At 42.3% G+C, this 22,620-nt stretch overlaps 1 protein-coding gene across 2 annotated transcripts in view; it reads left to right on the top strand.

The window, feature by feature from the left end:
• Positions 1–22,620, top strand: part of LOC139163009 (tenascin-X-like) — a 178,364-nt gene that overhangs the window by 123,317 nt on the left and 32,427 nt on the right. For both annotated transcript variants that reach the window (XM_070743897.1, XM_070743898.1), the window contains 7 exons: positions 360–644; positions 2,629–2,919; positions 6,541–6,858; positions 8,190–8,522; positions 11,825–12,151; positions 15,029–15,316; positions 16,836–17,111. In XM_070743897.1, coding sequence (XP_070599998.1) covers positions 360–644; positions 2,629–2,919; positions 6,541–6,858; positions 8,190–8,522; positions 11,825–12,151; positions 15,029–15,316; positions 16,836–17,111 — 2,118 coding nt within the window. The remainder of the gene's footprint in view (positions 1–359; positions 645–2,628; positions 2,920–6,540; positions 6,859–8,189; positions 8,523–11,824; positions 12,152–15,028; positions 15,317–16,835; positions 17,112–22,620) is intronic.

The raw sequence follows: 22,620 nt of genomic DNA, 5'->3' as shown, positions 1-22,620 counted from the left end.
CAACTCGGTTACTGAAGTCATATTTTTTACAGTCAAGTTTGGAGCGGTTAATATTAAGTTTAAATCTGTTGTGTGCTCTTGTGTTGTTGTAGTTGAAGCTGAAGTAGTCGCCGACAGGCAGGACATTGCAGCATATGATCCCTTACTTAGATCTTGTTTAAGGCGTCTTAGTTCTAGGCTTTCTAGGCCCAGGATTGAAAGTCTAGTCTCATAGGGTATTCTATTTCGAGTGGAGGAGTGAAGGGCTGTTCTGGTGAAGTATCTTTGGACATTTTCAAGGGTGTTAATGACTGAGATGCGATCTAGAACCATTATAACTAACTATTTCCTTTTCTTCTTTATTTACGCCCACATCATAGGCTCAAAGGAAGCCGTTCCCATCCAACCCAGCCTAGGAGAATTGTCAGTCCTGGATGTCACAAGCGATTCTGTCCGTCTCCATTGGACCGTCCCCACTGGGAGCTTTGATTCCTTCCTGGTCCAGTACAAGGATGCAGATGGCCAACCCCAAGCATTACCTGTAGAGGGAGATTCCCATGAGGTCACAGTGACCAACCTGGCTCCTTCCCGCAGGTACAAGTTCAACCTTTATGGAGTCTCCGGACGCAAGCGGTCCAGGCCCCTCTCCGCTGATGCCACCACAGGTCAGTTTCAGGAATCAATGTAGGTAGACAGTTTTCTGACATTGAAATATCTTTTTAATTTTCTACATAGAAATTTCCTCCTTTTGGTTTTATTTATTTATTTTCCCTGGGGACAGTATTAGTACAAGAGATTTCCCCCCCCCCTTAACACATATTGAATTGTTTTGATAGTAGCTCAATGTGAACTTTTTAAATTATTTGCCAATTTCTTGCTGAATTATGACATAGGAAGAGACCAAGTCAAATTGTCTGCACCACTACCACTACCTCCAGATACTTAATACTGTTCACCAGACCTATTTGGCCCACTGGAAGTCAGGAAGTGGGCCATTTCTGGCCTCCAGAAGGCCTCTCTGGGGGGCAGGTGAAGCTATTTTCACCCTCCCCAGACATTTAATTATTAATTTTAATTTTAATTTTAATTTTAATTTTAATTTTAATTTTAATTTTAATTTTAATTTTAATTTTAATTTTAATTTTAATTTTAATTTTAATTTTAATTTTAATTTTAATTTTAATTTTAATTTTAATTTTAATTTTAATTTTAATTTTAATTTTAATTTTAATTTTAATTTTAATTTTAATTTTAATTTTAATTTTAATTTTAATTTTAATTTTAATTTTAATTTTAATTTTAATTTTAATTTTAATTTTAATTTTAATTTTAATTTTAATTTTAATTTTAATTTTAATTTTAATTTTAATTTTAATTTTAATTTTAATTTTAATTTGTTTCTTTGTTTCTTTGTTTCTTTGTTTCTTTGTTTCTTTGTTTCTTTGTTTCTTTGTTTCTTTGTTTATTTGTTTATTTGTTTATTTGTTTATTTGTTTATTTGTTTATTTGTTTAGTTGTTTAGTTGTTTAGTTGTTTAGTTGTTTAGTTGTTTAGTTGTTTAGTTGTTTAGTTGTTTAGTTGTTTAGTTGTTTAGTTGTTTATTGGATCTGTATGCCACCCCTCTCTGTAGACTCGGGGCGGCTAACAACAGTAATAAAAAACATCATATAAATCCAATACTAAAACAACTAAAAAAACCTTATTGTAAAACCAAACAAACAAACATAACATGCATAAATTGTAAAGGCCTAGGGGGAAAGAATATCTCAGTTCCCCCATGCCTGATGGTAGAGGTGGGTTTTAAGGAGCTTACGAAAGGCAAGGAGGGTGGGGGCAATTCTAATCTCTGGCGAGAGTTGATTCCAGAGGGCCGGGGCCGCCACAGAGAAGGCTTTTATGGGTGTAGGCACTCATGTATGTGCGATAGCGCACACACGCATGTTTTCGGCACCTGAGGAAAAAAAGATTCACCATCCCTGGTCTAAATAATGGATTGCCTCAGAAAGCTGGCGATGTTAAGAGTGGATATTATAGAGCGGTTAGTGGAGGCATCACTGTTTCTGCTTCTAATATACAGATAGTTCTCGACTTACAACAGTTCATTCTGTATAGTCTGGAGGACAGAAGGAAAAGGGGGGACATGATCAAAACATTTAAATATATTAAAGGGTTAAATAAGGTCCAGGGGGGAAGTGTTTTTAATAGGAAAGTGAACACAAGAACAAGGGGACACAATCTGAAGTTAGTTGGGGGAAAGATCAAAAGCAACGTGAGAAAATATTATTTTACTGAAAGAGTAGTAGATCCTTGGAACAAACTTCCAGCAGACGTGGTAGATAAATCCACAGTAACTGAATTTAAACATGCCTGGGATAAACATATATGCATCCTAAGATAAAATACAGAAAATAGTATAAGGGCAGACTAGATGGACCATGAGGTCTTTTTCTACCGTCAGACTTCTATGTTTCTATTTAGTGACTGGTCATAAGGTCAAATTTAGGGCAAATTCACTTAACCAATGTCTCCCTTAGCAACAGAAATGTTGGACTCCATTATGGTTTTAAGTCGAGAACCACCCAAACGACGTGTTTTTAACTTTAACTCATCCAAAAATTAATCAGTCCTTCTTCTTCCTTCCACTCCTAGCAACACCGGATTTACAGGACTCCACGATTCCTCCCAGCCTAGGAGAGCTCTCGGCTTCAGGAATCACTAGCAATTCTGTCCACCTGTCCTGGAGCGTTCCCACGGGGCAATTTGACTCTTTTGCAATTCAGTACAAGGACGCTGTGGGCCGGCCCCAGGCAATTCCGGTGGAAGGAGATTTGCACGAGATGACGATCCCCAACCTGGTTCCATCCCGCAAATACAAGTTCAACCTTTATGGACTTTCTGGTCGCAAGCGAATGGGCCCTGTTTCTGTTGAGGCTGTCACAGGTCAGCTTTCCTTAGAGCTGGGCGCCTTTTTTGGGTTCCTGTTTTTAGTGCGGAGGTATCTATTTTTCAAGTAAAACACCCATGGGGAAAAAATTGCTCTATGAGGAAGGCAAATTCCTCATAGAACAATTTATTGGATATACCATATTGGCACAAACTGGTGAAAACCGACTCTGAGTTTTCCTGAGGCTTTCACCTGATTTTAAAGTAAAAGTTTTTCTTTTCTTTCCCCCAGTCATTTCTGACAGTCTCAAAATGGGTGAGCAGTGTGGTCAGGCAGTAGGAAAAGCAAGTAGGATGCTTGGCTGCATAGCTAGAGGTATAACAAGCAGGAAGAGGGAGATTGTGATCCCCTTATATAGAGCGCTGGTGACACCACATTTGGAATACTGTGTTCAGTTCTGGAGACCTCACCTACAAAAAGATATTGACAAAATTGAACGGGTCCAAAGACGGGCTACAAGAATGGTGGAAGGTCTTAAGCATAAAATGTATCAGGAAAGACTTAATGAACTCAATCTGTATAGTCTGAAAGACAGAAGGGAAAGGGGGGACATGATCGAAACATTTAAATATGTTAAAGGGTTAAATAAGGTTCAGGAGGGAAGTGTTTTTAATAGGAAAGTGAACACAAGAGCAAGGGGGCACAATCTGAAGTTAGTTGGGGGAAAGATCAGAAGCAACATGAGAAAATATTATTTCACTGAAAGAGTAGTAGATCCTTGGAACAAACTTCCAGCAGACGTGGTTGGTAAATCCACAGTAACTGAATTTAAACATGCCTGGGATAAACATAGATACATTGTAAGATAAATTACAGGAAATAGTATAAGGGCAGACTAGATGGACCATGAGGTCTTTTTCTGCCGTCAGTCTTCTATGCTTCTATGTTTCTATGTCATGTTGTCCAATCCAAGTGCTGGCTAGTCCCTGGGGTTACTGTCTCCATCTCTGGCCAGACACCTGTGCAAATGTTCTTGGTTCCCAGTGGAAAACTTTATTGTTTTGGCTACAAAACCCCATCTAACTATTTCCTCCCTCCCATCAGTGTGTGCCTCCAAGATGTCTTCAGATAGACTCCTTTCAGGGTTGAGAGGGCCTTTGGATGTCTTTCTGAAGCACATCTGCTTTTTAGTCATTCCTTTCTCTTACAACTATAGTGAGTAACAAATGACCATCCAATCTCCTCTTGAAAGTCTCAAGTGTCGAAGCTGTCGCAACCTCCACTGGCAAGCTGTTCCACTGGTTGATCGCTCTCACCGTCAGAAAGCTTCTCCTTATTTCCTAGAAATAGGTTGAGTGAATGCAATCAACCAAAGAAACAGCTTGCCTTCCAAAGTTGGAAGCTTTCAAGAAGGGACTGGACAGCCATCTGCCAGAAATGGTATAGGGCAGCGATGGCAAACCTATGGCACGGGTGCCCACAGGTGGCACACAGAGCCATATCTGCTGGCATGCGAACTGTTGCCCTAGCTCACCTCCATCATTTCATTTCAATTCAATTTCAATTTATTAGATTTGTATGCTGCCCGTCTCCGAAGACTCGGGGCAGCTCACAACAATAATAAAAACAATATAACAGTAAACAAATCTAATATTAAAAGAAAAGATATATAAAACCCCAACAATTGAAACCATGCAACACATACATATCAAACATAAAATATAAAAGCTTGGGGGAGGTGTCTCGGTTCCTCCATGCCTGGCAATATAGGTGGGTCTTGAGTAATTTTCAAAAGACAAGGAGGGTGGGGGCTGTTCTCTGGTTGATTCCAGAGGGCTGGGGCCACCACAGAGAAGGATCTTCCCCTGAGGCCCACAAAACGACATTGTTTAATCAACGGGACCCAGAGAAGGCCAACTCTGTGGGACCTTATCAGTCGCTGGGATTCGTGCAGTAGCAGGCAGTTCCGGAGGTACTCTGGTCATCATGCATGTGTGTGCTAGCCAGCTGATTTTTGGCTTGCACAGAGGCTCTGGGAGGGTGTTTTTGACCTCCAGAGAACCTCCGGGGGGAGGGTGTTTTTACCCTCCCTGGCTCCAGGGAAGCCTTTGGAGCCTGGGGAGGGCAAAACATGAGCCTACTGGGCCCACCAGAAGTTGGGAAACAGGCCATTTCCAGCCTCCAGAGGACCTCTGGAAGGTGGGGGAACTTGTTTTCACCCTCCCCAGGCAATTCAATTCAATTCAATTTATTAGATTTGTATGCCGCCCCTCTCCGAAGACTCGGGGCAGCTCACCGCAACAATAAAAACAATATTCTAGCGAAAACAAATCTAATATTAAAAAGCACATAAAAACCCTATCATATTTAAAAAGCAAACAACACATACATATCCAACATAAATATAAAAAAGCCTGGGGGAAAGGTGTCTCAACTCCCCCATGCCTGGCGGTATAAATGGGTCTTGAGTAATTTGCGAAAGACAAGGAGAGTGGGGGCAGTTCTAATCTCCGGGGGGAGTTGACTCCAGATGGCCGGGGCCGCCACAGAGACGGCTCTTCCCCTGGGGCCCGCCAAACGACATTGTTTAGTCGACGGGACCCGGAGAAGGCCAACTCTGTGGGTCGCTGGGATTCGTGCGGTAGTAGGCGGTTCCGGAGGTGTGGGCTCTCACGCATGAATGATGGGTGTGGGTACTCGCACATGCGTGATAGCTCACGCCCACACTCTTTTGGCACCCGAGAGAAAAAAGGTTCACCATCACTGGTATAGGGTCTCCTGCTTGAGCTTGAGGACTAGATCACCTCCAAGGTCCCGTCCAGCTCTGTTATTCTATATATCATTCTCTCTGAAGCTTTATGTTGCAATAACGGCCGAGGGCAAACACCACGATAGCTTGAGGAAAGGATTCCAGAGAAAGAGAAGGATCTTAGGCTTTGGAAAAGTAACATTCAGACAGCACACCAACATAGAAACATAGAAGACTGACGGCAGAAAAAGACCTCATGGTCCATCTAGTCTGCCCTTATACTATTTCCTGTATTTTATCTTAGGATGGATATATGTTTATCCCAGGCATGTTTAAATTCGGTTACTGTGGATTTACCAACCACGTCTGCTGGAAGTTTGTTCCAAGGATCTACTACTCTTTCAGTGAAATTAATATTTTCTCACGTTGCTTTTGATCTTTCCCCCAACTAACTTCAGATTGTGTCCCCTTGCTCTTGTGTTCACTTTCCTATTAAAAACACTTCCCTCTTGAACCTTATTTAACCCTTTGACATATTTAGATGTTTCGATCATGTCCCCCCTTTTCCTTCTGTCCTCCAGACTATACAGATTGAGTTCATGAAGTCTTTCCTGATACGTTTTATGCTTAAGACCTTCCACCATTCTTGTAGCCCGTCTTTGGACCCGTTCAATTTTGTCAATATCTTTTTGTAGGCGAGGTCTCCAGAACTGAACACAGTACTCCAAATGTGGTCTCACCAGCGCTCTATATAGTGGGATCGCAATCTCCCTCTTCCTGCTTGTTATACCTCTAGCTATGCAGCCAAGCATCCTACTTGCTTTTCCTACCGCCCGACCACACTGCTCACCCATTTTGAGACTGTCAGAAATCACTACCCCTAACACTGGAGGTTTTTAAGAAGCGCTTGCCTTTTTCTTTTTTACAGGTCTGCAATCTCCAAGTCAGGGCACAGAGGATAATGGACCTCCAGGCCCATCTCCAAATCCCAGTTTTGGGGAGCTCTCTGTGTCTGATGTCACCAGCAACTCTGCCCGCCTCACTTGGAACATCCCTGCTGAGACCTTTGACTCCTTCCAGATCCAATACAAAGATGCGGAAAACAAACCAAAAATGGTTCCTGTGGACAAGGAGACCAACACTGTGGTGATCTATTATCTACTACCTTCCCATAGGTACAAGTTTAATCTGTATGGCATCTCAGGACGCAGAAGCTTTGGACCGATCACTGCCAGTACCGTCACAGGTGAGTAGCAGAAGTGGGGGAAAATGGCCCCTTTATAACTTGTGGCCAGCACAACTCAAGAATTCTGGGAGTTATTATTATTATTAATTGGATTTGTAGGCTGCCCCTCTCCATGAACTCGGAGTTGAAGCCTTCTCCAGGTCCCGTCGACCAAACAGTGTCATCTGGTGGGACCTAGGGGATGAGCCATCTCTGTGGCGGCCCCGGCCCTCTTGAACCAGATGGATGGATGGATGGATGGATGGATCAATGGATAAATAGATACGGTAGATAGATAGATAGATAGATAGATAGATAGATAGATAGATAGATAGATAGATAGATAGATAGATAGATAGATAGATAGATAGACAGACAGACAGACAGACAGACAGACAGACAGACAGACAGACAGACAGACAGACAGACAGACAGATAGATAGTTGGTATCGCTAAAGGAAAATCAAATTAAGATGTTTTATAGGTGGTATCTTCCACCAAGTAGAATTGCAAAAATGTTCCCTAATATGTCCCCATTGTGCTGGAAGTGTAAAAAAGAAATAGGTTCATATTATCATCAATGGTGGAGCTGTAGCGAAGTTAAGACACATTGGAAAATGATAGAAAGTATAATAAAAGAAATAATAAAGCAAGAGATAGAAAAAACTCCGGAATTTTACTTACTAGGTATAAACAAACAGAAATATAAGAAAGACATTTTACATTTAGTTATTCATATAACGACAGCAGCCAGGATAGTATATGTGCAAAATTGGAAGGGGGAAGATATTCCCAAAGAGGAGGAGGTTATTAAGAAAATATTAGACTGCGCTGAAATGGATATGATGACAAGACGGTTAGATAACCAAGAAGAATCTGAATTTTATGTGATTTGGAATAAAGTGTATACATGGATAGACAAAAAGAAGAATTAAAAATGCATATTAGTAGTATGGTTAGGATTTAATTTTTGTGTTTGTACTTTGCTAAGATATGAAGTTTATGTTTTGTTTTGTTTTCATAATAAGGTAATATAAAATTTCTTCTTTTCACTTAAAGTTGACTTAACATATTAATAATGTATTCTTTTTTCTGTAATGCAATTTGACTTCTTCAACAAGCGGGGTATCTGCAACCCCAATTTTATGTTAAATGTGTGTTTGTATGTTTGTCAATTTTAAGAAAATCAATAAAGTTTATTTAATTATTTTTTTTAAAAAAAGATAGGTAGGTAGGTAGGTAGGTAGGTCCGGACGGACAGACAGACAGATAGATAGATAATTTTATGAACTAATAGAACCTCAGCATCGGCCTCTCCCTCTCTCACTCAGCCATATTTCTTTCCTCTCTAGCACCAGCAGACAATGAGAAGCCCTCAGGTGTGCCTGGAGAGGTGGACCAGGAGGTCTCCGCTGGAATCAGGCCCCGCTTGGGTGTGCTCTCCGTCCCAGAGGTCACCAGTCATTCAGCCAAGTTATCATGGACTGTCCCAGAGGGAAGCTTCGATTCTTTCTCAGTCCAGTACAAAGATGCTGACGGAAGGCCCCAAGCGCTTCCTTTAAGAGGAGACCTCCGTGATGTCATCATTTCCAATCTATCCCCTTCTCACAAGTACAAGTTCAATCTTTATGGTGTCTTTGGAAAACAGCGTCTTGGGCCGATTTCTGCCCTAGTGGTCACAACAGGTTAGCAACAACTATTATTATGGGGGGGGGCTGGGAAGGTGGGAGGGATACAATCAGTGAGGGGCTCTCCATGTTCTCTGAGCTTGGTGGTTTCCTTTCAGGCATTTCATCACTCAAAACTTCCATTTTTAAAAAAACCCAAGTTTCTCATCCTTATGAGCTGAAATTTGGTCACGGGTAGCCCTCCAGCAGTTCATTTAGTGACCATCCTAAGTTACAAAAGCACTGGGGAAAAGTGATGTGACTGTTTTTGCACACTTACGACCATTGCAGCATGGTCATGCAATCAAAATTCAAATGCTTGGCAACTGGCTCGTTCTTATAGGAATAGGAATGTCTGGAGGACAGAAGGAAAAGGGGGACATGATTGAAACCTTTAAATATGTTAAAGGGTTAAATAAGGTCCAGGGGGGAAGTGTTTTTAATAGGAAAGTGAACACAAGAACAAAGGGACACAATCTGAAGTTAGTTGGGGGAAAGATCAAAGGCAACATGAGAAAATATTATTTTACTGAAAGAGTAGTAGATCCTTGGAACAAACTTCCAGCAGACGTGGTTGGTAAATCCACAGTAACCGAATTTAAACATGCCTGGGATAAGCATATATCCATCCTAAGATAAAATACAGAAAATAGTATAAGGGCAGACTAGATGGACCATGAGGTCTTTTTCTGCCTTCAGACTTCTATGTTTCTATGTTTAGTAAGATGAATAGTAAGATTCTTATAGCAATAACACTTAGACCTATATACCACTTCACAGTACTTTACAGCCTGCTCTAAGCAGTTTACAGAGTCAGCATATTGTCCCCCAACATTCTGGGTCCTCATTTTACCCCAGACCTCGGAAGGATGGAAGACCAAGTCAACCTTGAGCAAGTGAGAATTGAACTGTCGAACTAGTGGCAGCTTGTGATCAGCAGAGGTAGCCTGCAGTACTGCACTCTAACCACTGTGCCACTGCGACTCATAATTATTACGGTTGTGGTGTCCTGGGGGATCACATGATCCCCTTTTGTGACATTCTGACCAGTGAAGGGCTGCACTTACCTTTCTATGCCCGGATGCCTCCAGGTCGTAGGCATTCCCGGACAAGACGGAGTGGCTGTGGGTTTTGCCTCCCAAGGACAATTCCATCTGTCTGTCTATTACTCTGGGGGGTGGAATTACTGCCCCCCCCTCGGAGAGGGTCTGCAACTTGGGCGTCCTCCTCGATCCACAGCTGACTTTGGAACATCATCTTTCGGCTGTGGCAAAGTGGGCGTTTGCACAGGTTCGCCTGATGCACCAGTTGTGGCCCTATTTGGACAGGGAGTCATTGCTCACAGTCGCTCATGCCCTCATTACCTTGAGATTCGACTACTGCAACGCTCTCTACATGGGGCTACCTTTGAAGTGTTCGGAAACTTCAGATCGTGCAGAATGCGGCCGCGAGAGCTATTGTGGGGTCACCTAGATTTGCCCACATCTCTCCAACACTCTGTGGCTTGCATTGGCTGCCAATCAGTTTCCGGTCACAATTCAAAGTGTTGGTAATGACCTATAAAGCCCTACATGGCATCGGACCAGACTATCTCCTGGACCGTCCTCTGCCGCACGAATCCCAGCAGCAGATAAGGTCCCACAGAGTTGGCCTTCTCCGGGTCCCATTGACTAAACAATGTCGTCTGGCAGGCCTCAGGGCAGAGCCTTCTCTGTGGCGGCCCCGACCCTCTGGAATCAACTCCCCCCAGAGATCAGAACGGCCCCCACCCTCCTTGCCTTTCGTAAATTGCTTAAGACCCACCTATATCACCAGGCATGGGGGAATTGAGACATCTCCCCCAGGCTTATAGAGTTCATGTATGGTATGTTTGTGTTGTATGCTTTTTTAAATGACGGTTTTTTAGATACTTTCTTTTAATATTAGATTTGTTACATTGTATTTTGTGGATGGTGTTTGTAGGTGTGCAGGCGGTGGGTGGGTGGGCATGCCCAGCCACCAGTCAGCTGGAACTGCGTGCACAACTTCATTTCCACTTCCTGGATGACATCCCCCCCCACCATTTGCAGAAGCAATAAAATGGCAAAAATGCTGTAATCTCGCAGTTGCACATGTGCTCGCGCGAGATTTTACTTCCTGCACATCTGCAGGAAGCAAATCTCACGCCAGGTGCTTGTGCCCAGCTGCTGGTCAGCTGGAGTTGCATGTGCAGCTCCATTTATACTGGCCATAAAGTGTCCCCCCCCCCCCATCCAGGCAGCAGCCCTTCACTGATTCTGACCAGAAAAGTCAATGAAGAAACCAGATTCACTGAACAAACCATGTTCCTTAATGAAACCATGTTACTTAATGCAGTGTTTTTCAACCAGTGTGCCGTGGCACACTAGTGTGCCGCGAGACATGGTCAGGTGTGCCGCGAAGCTCAGAGAGAAAGAAAGCAGGAGAGAGAGAAAGCAAGAGAGAGAGAGAGAGAGAAAGCAAGAAAGAGAAAGAGCGAGAGAGAGAGAAAGAGAAAAAGAGAGAGAGAGAGAGAAAGCAAGAGAGAGAGAACAAGAGAAAGAAAGAGAGAGAGAAAGAAAGAGAGAGAGAGAAAGCAAGAGAGAGAAAGAGGGAGAGAAGGAGAGAGAGAAAGACATAGAGGGAGGTAGTGAGGGAGAGAGAAAGAGAGCAAAAAAGAGAGGAAGGAAGGAAGAGAAAGAAAGAGGGATGGAGAGAGAGAGAGATAAAGAAAGAGGAAGGAAGAGAAAGAGAGAGGGAGAAAGAAATAGAGTGAAGGGGAGGAATGCGCCCCAGGGTTTCGTAAATGCAAAAAATGTGCCGCGGCTCAAAAAAGGTTGAAAATCACTGACTTAATGTACTGACCAGAAAAGTCAATGAGAAAAGCAGATTCACTTTAAAACCCTAGGTCATAACAGGGGGGCAAAAAAATTTCATGATGGTTATGTCGTGGGAAGAGCTCAAGTGGGATCAGCCCGCGTGAGCTGAAATGAGACTAACCACGGAGGTCGATGGAACTGAGCCACAAGGAGACCTTCATAACGAAGTTAACTTTATATGATTATAATGCCTGGAGCAGGCAAAAGCATGTCTTTACATCTTAAAGACTAGAATAGAAAGATGTCTGCTAGCCTTCTCTTCCTGTGTAGGAAAGGAAGTGAGGAAAGCAGTATTACATCATAGAAAGGGAGGAGCTACAATAACAAACAAGAGTTAACTATTTAACTACTGGATGTTTCTAGATGTCTTTGGAGGCTGTCAACCCACAGAGTGACAGGTTATACCTTGGGATCCTCCATCATCTTCCTCTTTTGTTTTTGCAGCTGCCGAAACATCTGGGCAGGTTGAAGAAAAGAAACAACCAGTGGAAAGTATACACGAGAGCAACCAGCCCAGGCTTGGAGATGTCACTGTCTCTGAGGTCACCCCTGATTCCCTTCTCCTCTCTTGGAATGTCCAGGAAGGAAGCTTTGACTCTTTCATTATCCAGTACAAGGATGCTTCAGGCAACTCCCAGACGGTACCTGTTGACGGAGCCATGCGCTCCCTCCACCTCTACAACCTCACATCTTCACACGCGTATGAATTTGACATATTTGGAGTTTCTGGCTTCAGGCACCTTGGGCCTCACTCAGTTCACACTGTGACAGGTCAGTGAATGACTGGTGGATTGACTCATTGATTTAGGCCAACACACTTCTATATTTCTTTTTTTTTTTAAATATATATTTATTAATTTTTTCCATTTTTTTAAAAAAAATACATAATCATATTTACAGATGAATCTACATCATATATACATTCTTATCTACATTGTCTTCTAATTACTTTTATTCTTCTACATTTCTAACAGGGGCACAAATACAATTTATTTATTTATTTATTTATTTATTCATTCATTCATTCATTCATTCATTCATTCATTCATTCATTCATTTATTTATTCATTTATTTATTTATTCATTTATTTATTCATTCATTCAATTTTTATGCCGCCCTCCTCCTTAGACTCAGGGCGGCTTACAACATGCTAGCAATAGCACTTTTTAACAGAGCCAGCATATTGCCCCCACAATCCGGGTCCTCATTTTACCCACCTTGGAAGGATGGAAGGCTGAGTCAACCTTGAGCCGGTGATGAGATTTGAACCGCTGACCTTCAGATCTATAGTCAGCTTCAGTGGCCTGCAGTACAGCACTCTACCTGCTGCGCCACCCCGGCTCCAATGGATTTCGGTGCCCTCAATGACTCTGGGCAGCTCACAGTTGTAAAAAAATGTTAATTTTATCCCTTCAAATCGCTATAGCATCCTGACTTTTCAAACCCTGGAATTATACAATTTTGTTGTCTGTGGAGATTCAGACGCTTTTTTTCCCCCAAAAAGGCAACTGGGTTGTGTTTTTCCTTGAAGATGTTTTGCTTCTCAGCCAGGAAGCTTCTTCAGCTGTAACTGAATGGTGGAGGATAGAAGGATTTATATCCCTTGCAGTCATTCGGTCTTTAGGACTCTTTCTGAGAGGCCGTTGAGGCCCCAACTTGGCCTGTCAGGATTCATCAGCATTTGAATGACAAAGGTCACTCATTTGAAGACAGCGAAATCCACATTTTGGACAAGAGACCATCTAAATTAAGGCTGAACATCCCTCTCTGAACAGAGTGGCATTGGTGGGGGACTACAAGACCAGGGGTGGGCAGCAGGCAGGATGGGGTGGAACGCAGTTCCACCAGTGGAAATGAAGATGCACAGCTCCAGCTGATCAGCGGCTGTCACTTCCTGGATTACTGGTCTCAGCTCGCCTCTCCTTTTCCCCCCCTGCTGCTGCTGCGCCTGCGCTCCTTGCTTTTTTCCTCTTTCCTTCTTCCTGGCCTCGGACAAGCTTCCCTCTCTCCTGCCCGGCTCCCCTCCAGCCTCACGTGGCCACCTCCCGCCTGAGGTGCAAGCAGAAGGCGTGGGTGGAAGCGGCGCTGGCAGCATTTATGCTTCTGGCAGCACCCGTTCGCCTAGCTACCCAGCCTGAGGCGGGGAGGGGGCGACCCAGGAAGTAGAGCACGGGAAACGCAAGGCAAATTGTCACCCCAACGAGCAACACTGGTAAGGTTGTAAGTCAAGGACTTAACAGTTCACTTGAACGATGATGATCATTCAAGCCACTCCCACCAGATCACATGACCGGCAAACCACTCCTACCCAATCACATGACCATTAAGCCACACCCACAAAATAAGCCACACCCACAGTGTGGCAGTAAAAATTTTGGCAGCCCATTACTGTACAAGACCATCTACCTCCGGTTTACAACACAGTCCTTTCAGCAATTCTAAAAAGGCTCCACATCCATTTGGACCACTCAGGTGACCCTGAAGTTACAGGTAAACCTCCAAGTGGCCTCAACGGCTCTCAGAACAAGTGCTAACGACCAGATGATTGCAAGGAATAGCAATCCTTTCACACTCCATCATTTGGTCAGAACTGAAGAAACTCCTTGGGTGAAAAGTGAAATTTATTTATTTATTTATTTATTTAGTTAGTTAGTTAGTTAGTTAGTTAGTTAGTTAGTTAGTTAGTTAGTTAGTTAGTTAGTTAGTTAGTTAGTTATTCAGTTATTCAGTTATTCAGTTATTCAGTTATTCTATTAATTATTAATTATTAATTATTAATTATTAATTATTAATTATTAATTATTAATTATTAATTATTAATTATTAATTATTAATTATTAATTATTAATTATTAATTATTAATTATTAATTATTAATTATTAATTATTAATTATTAATTATTAATTATTAATTATTAATTATTAATTATTAATTATTAATTATTAATTATTAATTATTAATTATTAATTATTAATTATTAATTATTAATTATTAATTATTAATTATTAATTATTAATTATTAATTCCAATACATAGTACACATTGAAGAGAATAGATATGTAGTAATATAACTAAATAAATGAATAGAAGAAAAGATATAAAAGTATAGGTGAACAAATTTGAAAGGAAGAAAAGATAAATGAGATAAGGAGAGACAATTGGACAGGGGACAGAAGGCACACTGGTGCACTTACTGATCTCTAAGGAACCTGGAGAGGTCAATCGTGGATAGTCTAAGGGAGAAATGTTGGGGGTTAGAGGTTGACACTACTGAGTCCAGTAATGAGTTCCACGCTTCAACAACTCGGTTGCTGAAGTCGTATTTTTTACAGACAAGTTTGGAGCGGTTAATATTAAGTTTGAATCTGTTGCGTGCTCTTGTGTTGTTGCTGTTGAAGCTGAAGTAGTAATTGACAGGTAGAATATTTTCAAGGAAAAACAGGTCCAGTTGTCCTTTGGGGAAAAAGAAAAGTACGTCAGGTACAATTTCATTTGACCTCTTCTCAAAACCTTTTCTGCTCCCAGGTTTTTCATATTGGCCTCCTGCCTGATGCACTCAAGCTGAGGGGGCTACAACCGGCCTAAACATTTATGTAATTTAAAGTTTGACAGGCATCTGTTTTCTTCTTCATCCTTCTCTTCTGCAGAGGTATCTGAAGAGGAAAGGGCCATTCAGCCCCAGCTAGGAGATCTCTCCATCGCTCAGGTCACCAGCGACTCGGTGGATTTGTTCTGGACCGTGGCGGCTGGGAACTTTGATTCTTTCTTGCTGCAATACAAGGACTCTGAGGGGAAGCCCCAAGTCCTGCCCCTAAATGGCACTTCACGGGACATCACCGTCACCAACCTGTCTCCTTCTCACAGATACAAGTTCAACCTGTATGGCCTGATTGGGCGCAAACGCCTTGGTCCCATTTCTACCAATGCCGTCACAGGTTAGAGGGAAACTGGGCTTTGGGGAACTTGACAATGGTGTTTATTGGTTATATTTTTGTTTATTTATTTGTGGAAATCAGAGGCCACAATCTTTTCCAGTTGTGACTTACATGGTACAACAGTAATATACAGTGTTCCCTCTATTTTCGCAGGGGATGCGTTCCGAGACCGCCCGCGAAAGTTGAATTTCCGCGAAGTAGAGATGTGGAAGTAAATACACAATTTTTGACTACGGACAGTATCACAAGCCTTCCCTTAACACTTTAAACCCCTAAATTACCATTTCCCATTCCCTTAACAACAATTTACTCACCATTATTACTGGTATTCACCATTGAATAAGACACTTAGTAATCCTGATATTTATAAACATAATTATTTATTAACAATAATTATTTTTTTTGTTATTTATTTGCAAAAATTATTAGTTTGGCGATGTTGTATGACGTCATCGCGCAGGGAAAAACGTGGTATAGGGAAAAAAACGTGAAGCATTTTTTAATTAATATTTTTTTGAAAAAACGTGGTATAGGCGAAGTTCGAACCCGCAAAAATCGAGGGAACACTGTACTAGAGAAAGATCTTACAGAAATTGGAAGACTGTGAATTTGGGCCAATATTCCTAATATTGTCAACAGTGGTTGGGGGCAGGGAGAAAGACAGACAGACAGAGAAGAGACACAGAGAGACAGAGAAACAGAGAAACACAGAGGCAGAGACAAAGTGACAGCGAGACAGAGCGAGATAGGCTGGCGGATATGATATTACATTTCTTGGAAGCAAGCAACCTAAATTCAGTAAATGAATTTAGAGTATAATGTTCATTTACTTCCCAGATTAATGAAGATCCAAATATCAATCAACCTAACAATTTAAAAATTGAATTTTACGGTGCAGCCGCAGCTATTGTTTTTTCAAATAAAATTTGCACAGATCTGGTCCGTAACCTTACTTTTTTCAATTGTATTGATTTTGTTGTTTTCGCTCTCCCTCCTTCTCTCTCTCTGTCTCTCTCTCTCTCCCTGTCCCCCTCCCTTTCATCTCTCTGTCTCTCTCCTCTCTCTCTCTCTATTTTTTAGAGAGAGAGAAATGAGGATTTTAATGGGTTTTTTAACTGGGGTTATAGTTTTAATATTTATATTTGACTTCTTTTTTACTGACTGTATTTTTATGTTGTTGTAAGCCACCTTGAATCCTTTGAGATTGGGTGGCATAGAAGTCAAATAAAATTAATTATTGTCTGTGTGTCTGTGTGTCTGTGTGTCTGTCTGTCTGTCTGTCTGTCTATCTATCTATCTATCATCTTTATCTATCTATCTATCTATCTATCTATCTATCTATCTATCTATCTATCTATCTATCTATCTATCATTGGTGTATACAGTATTTTTAAAAGTGACAAAATCAACCCACCCAAATCCCAAACAAGGGTACTTTGGTATTCCCCTGTATAATTGTTCACACGAAAACCAGCACTGTTATATTTTCAATCTGGATTGTCTTCCTTCTCTCTTCCAGGCCAAGGCACCCAACCACTTAAACTGGGGACCTTGTCAGCTCATAATATCACCTCGGAATCCCTTCTTCTGATCTGGACTGTGGAATCTGGGAATTTCGACTCTTTCATTATCCAGTACCGGGATGCCGCAGGCAAATCCCATGCGTTGCCTGTAGATGGAGGTTTGCGATTGCTCCGCTTCCATGACTTGGTCCCTTCACACCGATACAAGTTCAACCTTTACGGGGTCTCCCGTCGCAAGCGTCTGGGCCCCATATCCGTGGAGGCTGTTACAGGTCAGTTGCAGCCTATTAGAAGTTTCTGTTCTTTCTACAATGCTTCTCCTTCCTGAGACAAAACGACATTTCCCAAACCTCCAACACTTTACCCTTAGATTATCCATGATTGGCCTTTTCAGATTCCTAAGAGGTCAGTAAGGGGCATGCATAAGTACACTAGAGTGCCTTCCGTCCCCTGTCCTATTGCTCTCCTATATCTCCTATACCATTCTTCTTTTCCTATATTTCCTCTATTCTTTCCTTGATGTCTTCTTTCCTTCCCAGTGTGGTCGGGCAGTAGGAAAAGCAAGTAGGATGCTTGGCTGCATAGCTAGAGGTATAACAAGCAGGAAGAGGGAGACTGTGGTCCCCTTATATAGAGCGCTGGTGAGACCACATTTGGAATACTGTGTTCAGTTCTGGAGACCTCACCTACAAAAAGATATTGACAAAATTGAACGGGTCCAAAGACGGGCTACAAGAATGGTGGAAGGTCTTAAGCATAAAACGTATCAGGAAAGACTTAATGAACTCAATCTGTATAGTCTGGAGGACAGAAGGAAAAAGGGGGACATGATCGAAACATTTAAATATGTTAAAGGGTTAAATAAGGTTCAGGAGGGAAGTGTTTTTAATAGGAAAGTGAACACTAGAACAAGGGGACACCATCTGAAGTTAGTTGGGGGAAAGATCAAAAGCAACGTGAGGAAATATTATTTCACTGAAAGAGTAGTAGATCCTTGGAACAAACTTCCAGCAGACGTGGTTGGTAAATCCACAGTAACTGAATTTAAACATGCCTGGGATAAACATATATCCATCCTAAGATAAAACACAGGAAATAGTATAAGGGCAGACTAGATGGACCATGAGGTCTTTTTCTGCTGTCAGTCTTCTATGTTTCTATGTTTCTATTTTATTCTTATTTCTTCTCTTCTATTCTTTCCTAGATATATTTTTCTATGAGTATATCCTCTATAACCTTCATTATATATTTACTATATGTATACCCAATATAACCCTCATTGTGTAATGGACAAAATCAATCAATAAAAAATAAATAAAATAAATAAATAAAATCTCAAAAGCACATTGACCGTTTCTGGTTTAAACTTCACATTGGTGCTACTAGAAAAGCCGCAGTAGCGCAGTGGTTAGATTGAAGTACTGCAGCTATTTCTGCTGACTGCTGGCTGCCTACAATCTGGCAGGTGGAATCTCACCAGGCTCAAGGTTGACTCAGCCTTCCATCCTTCCGAGATGTGTAAAATTGTTGCGGGCAATAGGCTGACTCTGTAAACCGCTTACAGAGAACTGTAAATCACTGTGAAGTGATATATAACTTTAAGAGTTAAGTGACAAATTAAAGCAAGGACAACTTTGGCTTGGAGAAGGCCAAATATGGCTGTTTCATGCTTGTTTATCTCATTGTTTATCATTTATTTCGTGGCCTCTCAGCCTTTGAAATAAAAATGGTTTGCTATAAATTGAAGATATTTGGAAAAATGAAAAAAAAATGTAAAATCAATGTCACACTTTTTATTACTATTTTGGCTAGGGAATTCTGGGACTTGAAGGCTACACATCCTGAAAGTTGTTATGGTTGAGAAACATTGATATAAGCAGTGTTATGCTTGTTTAAAAGAAATAAAGGGAAAATCACTGATTGGTTAAGTTTAAGTTGCCGCTAAAAATAAACAGTTGTCAGAAAAAGTTCCCGCGTTAAGAAAAGGTATAAATAGGGCAATGGATTAGCCGTTGCCCTTGTTAGGAATTGATTGTTGGAGAGAACTAGTCTATGTTATGTCTTCCGAAATAAATGTATTAATACAGTCTCGGGTGCAGTGATGTAACAAGCACTATTAACAAATACACAAATATTTTCTTGGCAGACTTATCACAAGTTGTCTAAGGTAAACTCTCCTTTCTCCCCAGAGCTCATACCTCTGGTCTGGGCTCCTGCTTTTGATTTCATGTATGTATGTATGTATGTATGTATGTATGTATGTATGTATGTATGTATGTGTTTATAAGAGTACAGACAAAATATAAACATTAATATGAATATATAAGAAGTATAAGCATGGCTTAGAGCAGTGTTTCCCAACCTTTTTTGAGCCGCGGCACATTATTCATATTTTCAAAATCCTGGGGAACACTGAACAGGTGGGGCGGGGGGGTTAAAGAAAAGTTTGGACAAAAAAAAAATATCTTCCTCCATTTCACTCTATTTCTCCCTTCCTCTTTCTCCCCCTTCCTTCCCTTCTTTCTCTCTCCATCCCTCTTTCTTTCTTTCTTTCTTCCTCTCTTTTTTGCTCTCTTTCTCTCTCCCTCCTTCCCTCCCTCTATGTCTTTCTCTCTCCCTTGCTCTCTCTCTGCCTCTCTTGCTATCTCTCTTTCATTCTCTCTCTTTCTCTCTCTTTCTCTGTCTCTCTTGCTATGTCTCTTTCTTTCTCTCTCTATCTCTTTCTCTCTCTCTTTCTCTGTCTCTCTTGCTATCTCTTTCTCTCTCTCTCTTTCTCTGTCTCTTGCTATCTCTTTCTTTCTCTCTCTCTCTGTCTCTCTTTCTCTCTCTTGCTATCTCTCTTTCTCTCTCTTTCTCTGTCTCTCTTGCTATCTCTTCTATGTCTCCCTTCCTCTTTCCTCCCTCCCTCCTTCCTTTCTATCTCTCCCTCCCTCTTTCCTCCCTCCCTCTTTCCTTTGTATTTCTTCCTGCCTCTTTCCTTTGTATCTCTCCCTCCCTCTTTCCTTTCTATCTTTCTCTCCCCCTGCCTTTCTCCAAGCCCTTCCTTTTCCCTCTTCCTATCCTACTACCCCCCTCTCCCTCCTTTCTATCTCTCCCTCCCTCTTTCCTTTCTATCTCTCCCTCCCTCTTTCCTCCCTCCCTCTTTCCATTGTATCTCTCCCTCCCTCTTTCCTTTCAATCTCTCCCTCCCTTTCCTCCCTCCCTCTTTCCTTTCTATCTCTCCCTCCCTCTTTCCTTTCTATCTCTCCCTCCCTCTTTCTTCCCTCCCTCTTTCCTTTCTATCTCTTTTCTTTCTATCTCTCCCTCCCTCTTTCCTCCCTCCCTCCCTCTTTCCTTTCTATTTCTCCCTCACTCTTTCCTTTCTATCTTTCTCTCTGTCCCTCAGCGGTGGCAAAGAAGAAGGAAGGCAGGCTGCAGAGGGCACCGAGGACAAGAGCGCTCCCTCGCTCCCTCGCCCTCTGACTTCCCTCCCTCGCTGCTGAAGGGACGAGCGGGGGCACGCTGCAAGAAGGGGGGGGTTTTGCTTTTTTTTTCCCCTTCCCCCGCCTCACGGGAGAGAGTGAAAGAGAGAAAGAGCAGCGCCCTGTCGGTTCCGAGCGCAGCCAGGGAAAGCGGCCTCGAGCCGAGTGCGAACTGCGGGATGCGGCAAAGGACTCCTTGTCAACCAAAAAAGGGTGGGGGTGGCGAAGGCAAAGCCTGGGAGGCGGGGAAGGGAAGAGCGGGAGACCCCCAGACAGAACGGCTGAGGGGAAGGAAAGACGGAAGGAGGGAGGGATTGAGAAGCAAAGCCAGCGAGGGCTGAGAGAAAAGGGGAGCGGCGCGTGTGAGAGAGGGGCGGGGCGGGCATTCCCGAAACGGCTGGAGAAAGCCCTCTCTCACAGCGAAAGCGCTCCCAGCCAGGGGGCTGTGAGAGAGGGCTTTCTCCGTCCGTTTCGGGAAAGCCCGCCCTGCCCCTCTCGCAGCCCCCTGGCTGGGAGCGCTTTCGTCCCAAGGAGCTGAAGCCGCAGCGGCATCGGGCAGTAGCCGGGGGAAAAGTTGTGAGTGGGAGCTCCAGGTCGGAGGCACGGGCGGTCCGGCACCGGCAGCGCCCCGCCCAGCTGGAGCTTCCCTAGGAGCTTCGCGGCACACCTGACCGTGTCTCGCGGCACACCAGTGTGCCGCGGCACACCGGTTGGGAAACGCTGGCTTAGAGTACATGATATTTTATGAATGCATGGGGACTCTAGGACAGGGATTGTAGACACCCTGGTGCACTCTTACAGACCTCTTAGGAATGGGGGGGAGGTCAATGGTGGACAGTTTAAGATTAAAGTTATAGGGATTTGGGGAAGAAACTACAGAGTCAGGTAAATTACTCCAGGCATTGATCACTCTGTTGCTGAAGTCATTTTTTTTCCAATCAGGTTTGTAGTGGTTTACATTAAGTTGGCGGGACCCAGGGGAAGAGCCTTCTCTGTGGCGGCCCTGGCCCTCTGGAACCAACTCCCCCCAGAGATTAGAATTGCCCCCACCCTCCTTGCCTTTCATAAGCTACTTAAAACCCACCTCTGCCACCAGGCATGGGGGAATTAAGATTCCCTTTCCCCCTAGGCATTTACACTTTTATGCATGGTCTGTCTGTATGTATGTTTGGTTTTTTATATTAAGGGGTTTTTAATCGTTTTTAGTATTGGATTATTATTGTACGCTGTTTTATGATTGTTGTTAGCCGGAGAGGGGCGGCATATAAATCCAATAAATAAATAAATAAATATTGCAAGCTCGTGTATTGTTGTGGTTGAAGCTGAAGTAGTCATTGATAGGTAGGACACTGTAGCATATAATTTTGTGTGCTACACTTAGGTCAGATTAAAGGCAGCGTAGTTCTAAATTTTCTAGGCCCAAAATTTTAAGTCTGATGGCATAAGTTATTCTGTTGCAAATGGAAGCGAGTAGTACTCATCTTGTGAAATAGCTCTGGACAGTCTCAATTGTATTAAAATTGTATTAATGTCCGATAGGTAGTGTGAGTTCCAGACAGATGAGCTGTATTTGAGTATTGGTCTAACAAATATTTTATATGCTCTGGTTAGGAGTACAATATTACCAGAGCAGAAGCTATACAAGATTAGGTTAATTACTCTTAATGCCTTCTTAGCAATGCTGTTGCAGTGGGCTCTGGCACTTAAATCAGTAGAGATGAGTATTCCAAGGTCCTTCTCTGAGTGAGGATCGTCAACAAGATCGTGATCATCTGGTTTGTATTTTGTGTTCTGATTATTTTTGCCAATGTATAAGACTGAGCATTTGTTGCTTGAGATTTGAAGTTGCTGCTTATTTGTCTGATACATAGTCAAGGTCTTTTTGAAGAATAATGGCTTTGTCAGTGATGTTGAATAGTTTACATCATCTGCGAAGAGGACATAATTGCTTTTTATGTTATCACAAAGGCCATTTATGTAAAGAATAAAGAAAGTTGGTCCTAAAATACTACTGTTGGTCCTAAAACACACCGCTGTTAACAGGTACAGGGTTTGTTAAAGTGTTTCCTATTTTGACCACTTGTCTTTTGACAGGAATGCAGTAATCCATTGGTGCAGAGGTCCAGAAATGCCATAATACAGTGATACCTCGTCTTACAAACGCCTCGTCATACAAACTTTTCAAGATACAAACCCGGGATTTAAGATTTTTTTTTGCCTCTTCTTACAAACTATTTTCATCTTACAAACCCACTGCCACCGCTGGGATGCCCCGCCTCCAGACTTCCGTTGCCAGCCAAAGCACCTGTTTTTGCGCTGC

Source organism: Erythrolamprus reginae, chromosome 2 (genome assembly GCF_031021105.1).
Source record: "Erythrolamprus reginae isolate rEryReg1 chromosome 2, rEryReg1.hap1, whole genome shotgun sequence".
In the NCBI taxonomy this organism is placed as follows: Eukaryota; Metazoa; Chordata; class Lepidosauria; order Squamata; family Dipsadidae; genus Erythrolamprus; species Erythrolamprus reginae.
The sequence above is the reverse complement of the archived record's forward strand: the minus strand, read 5'-3'. Positions and strand labels throughout refer to the sequence as shown.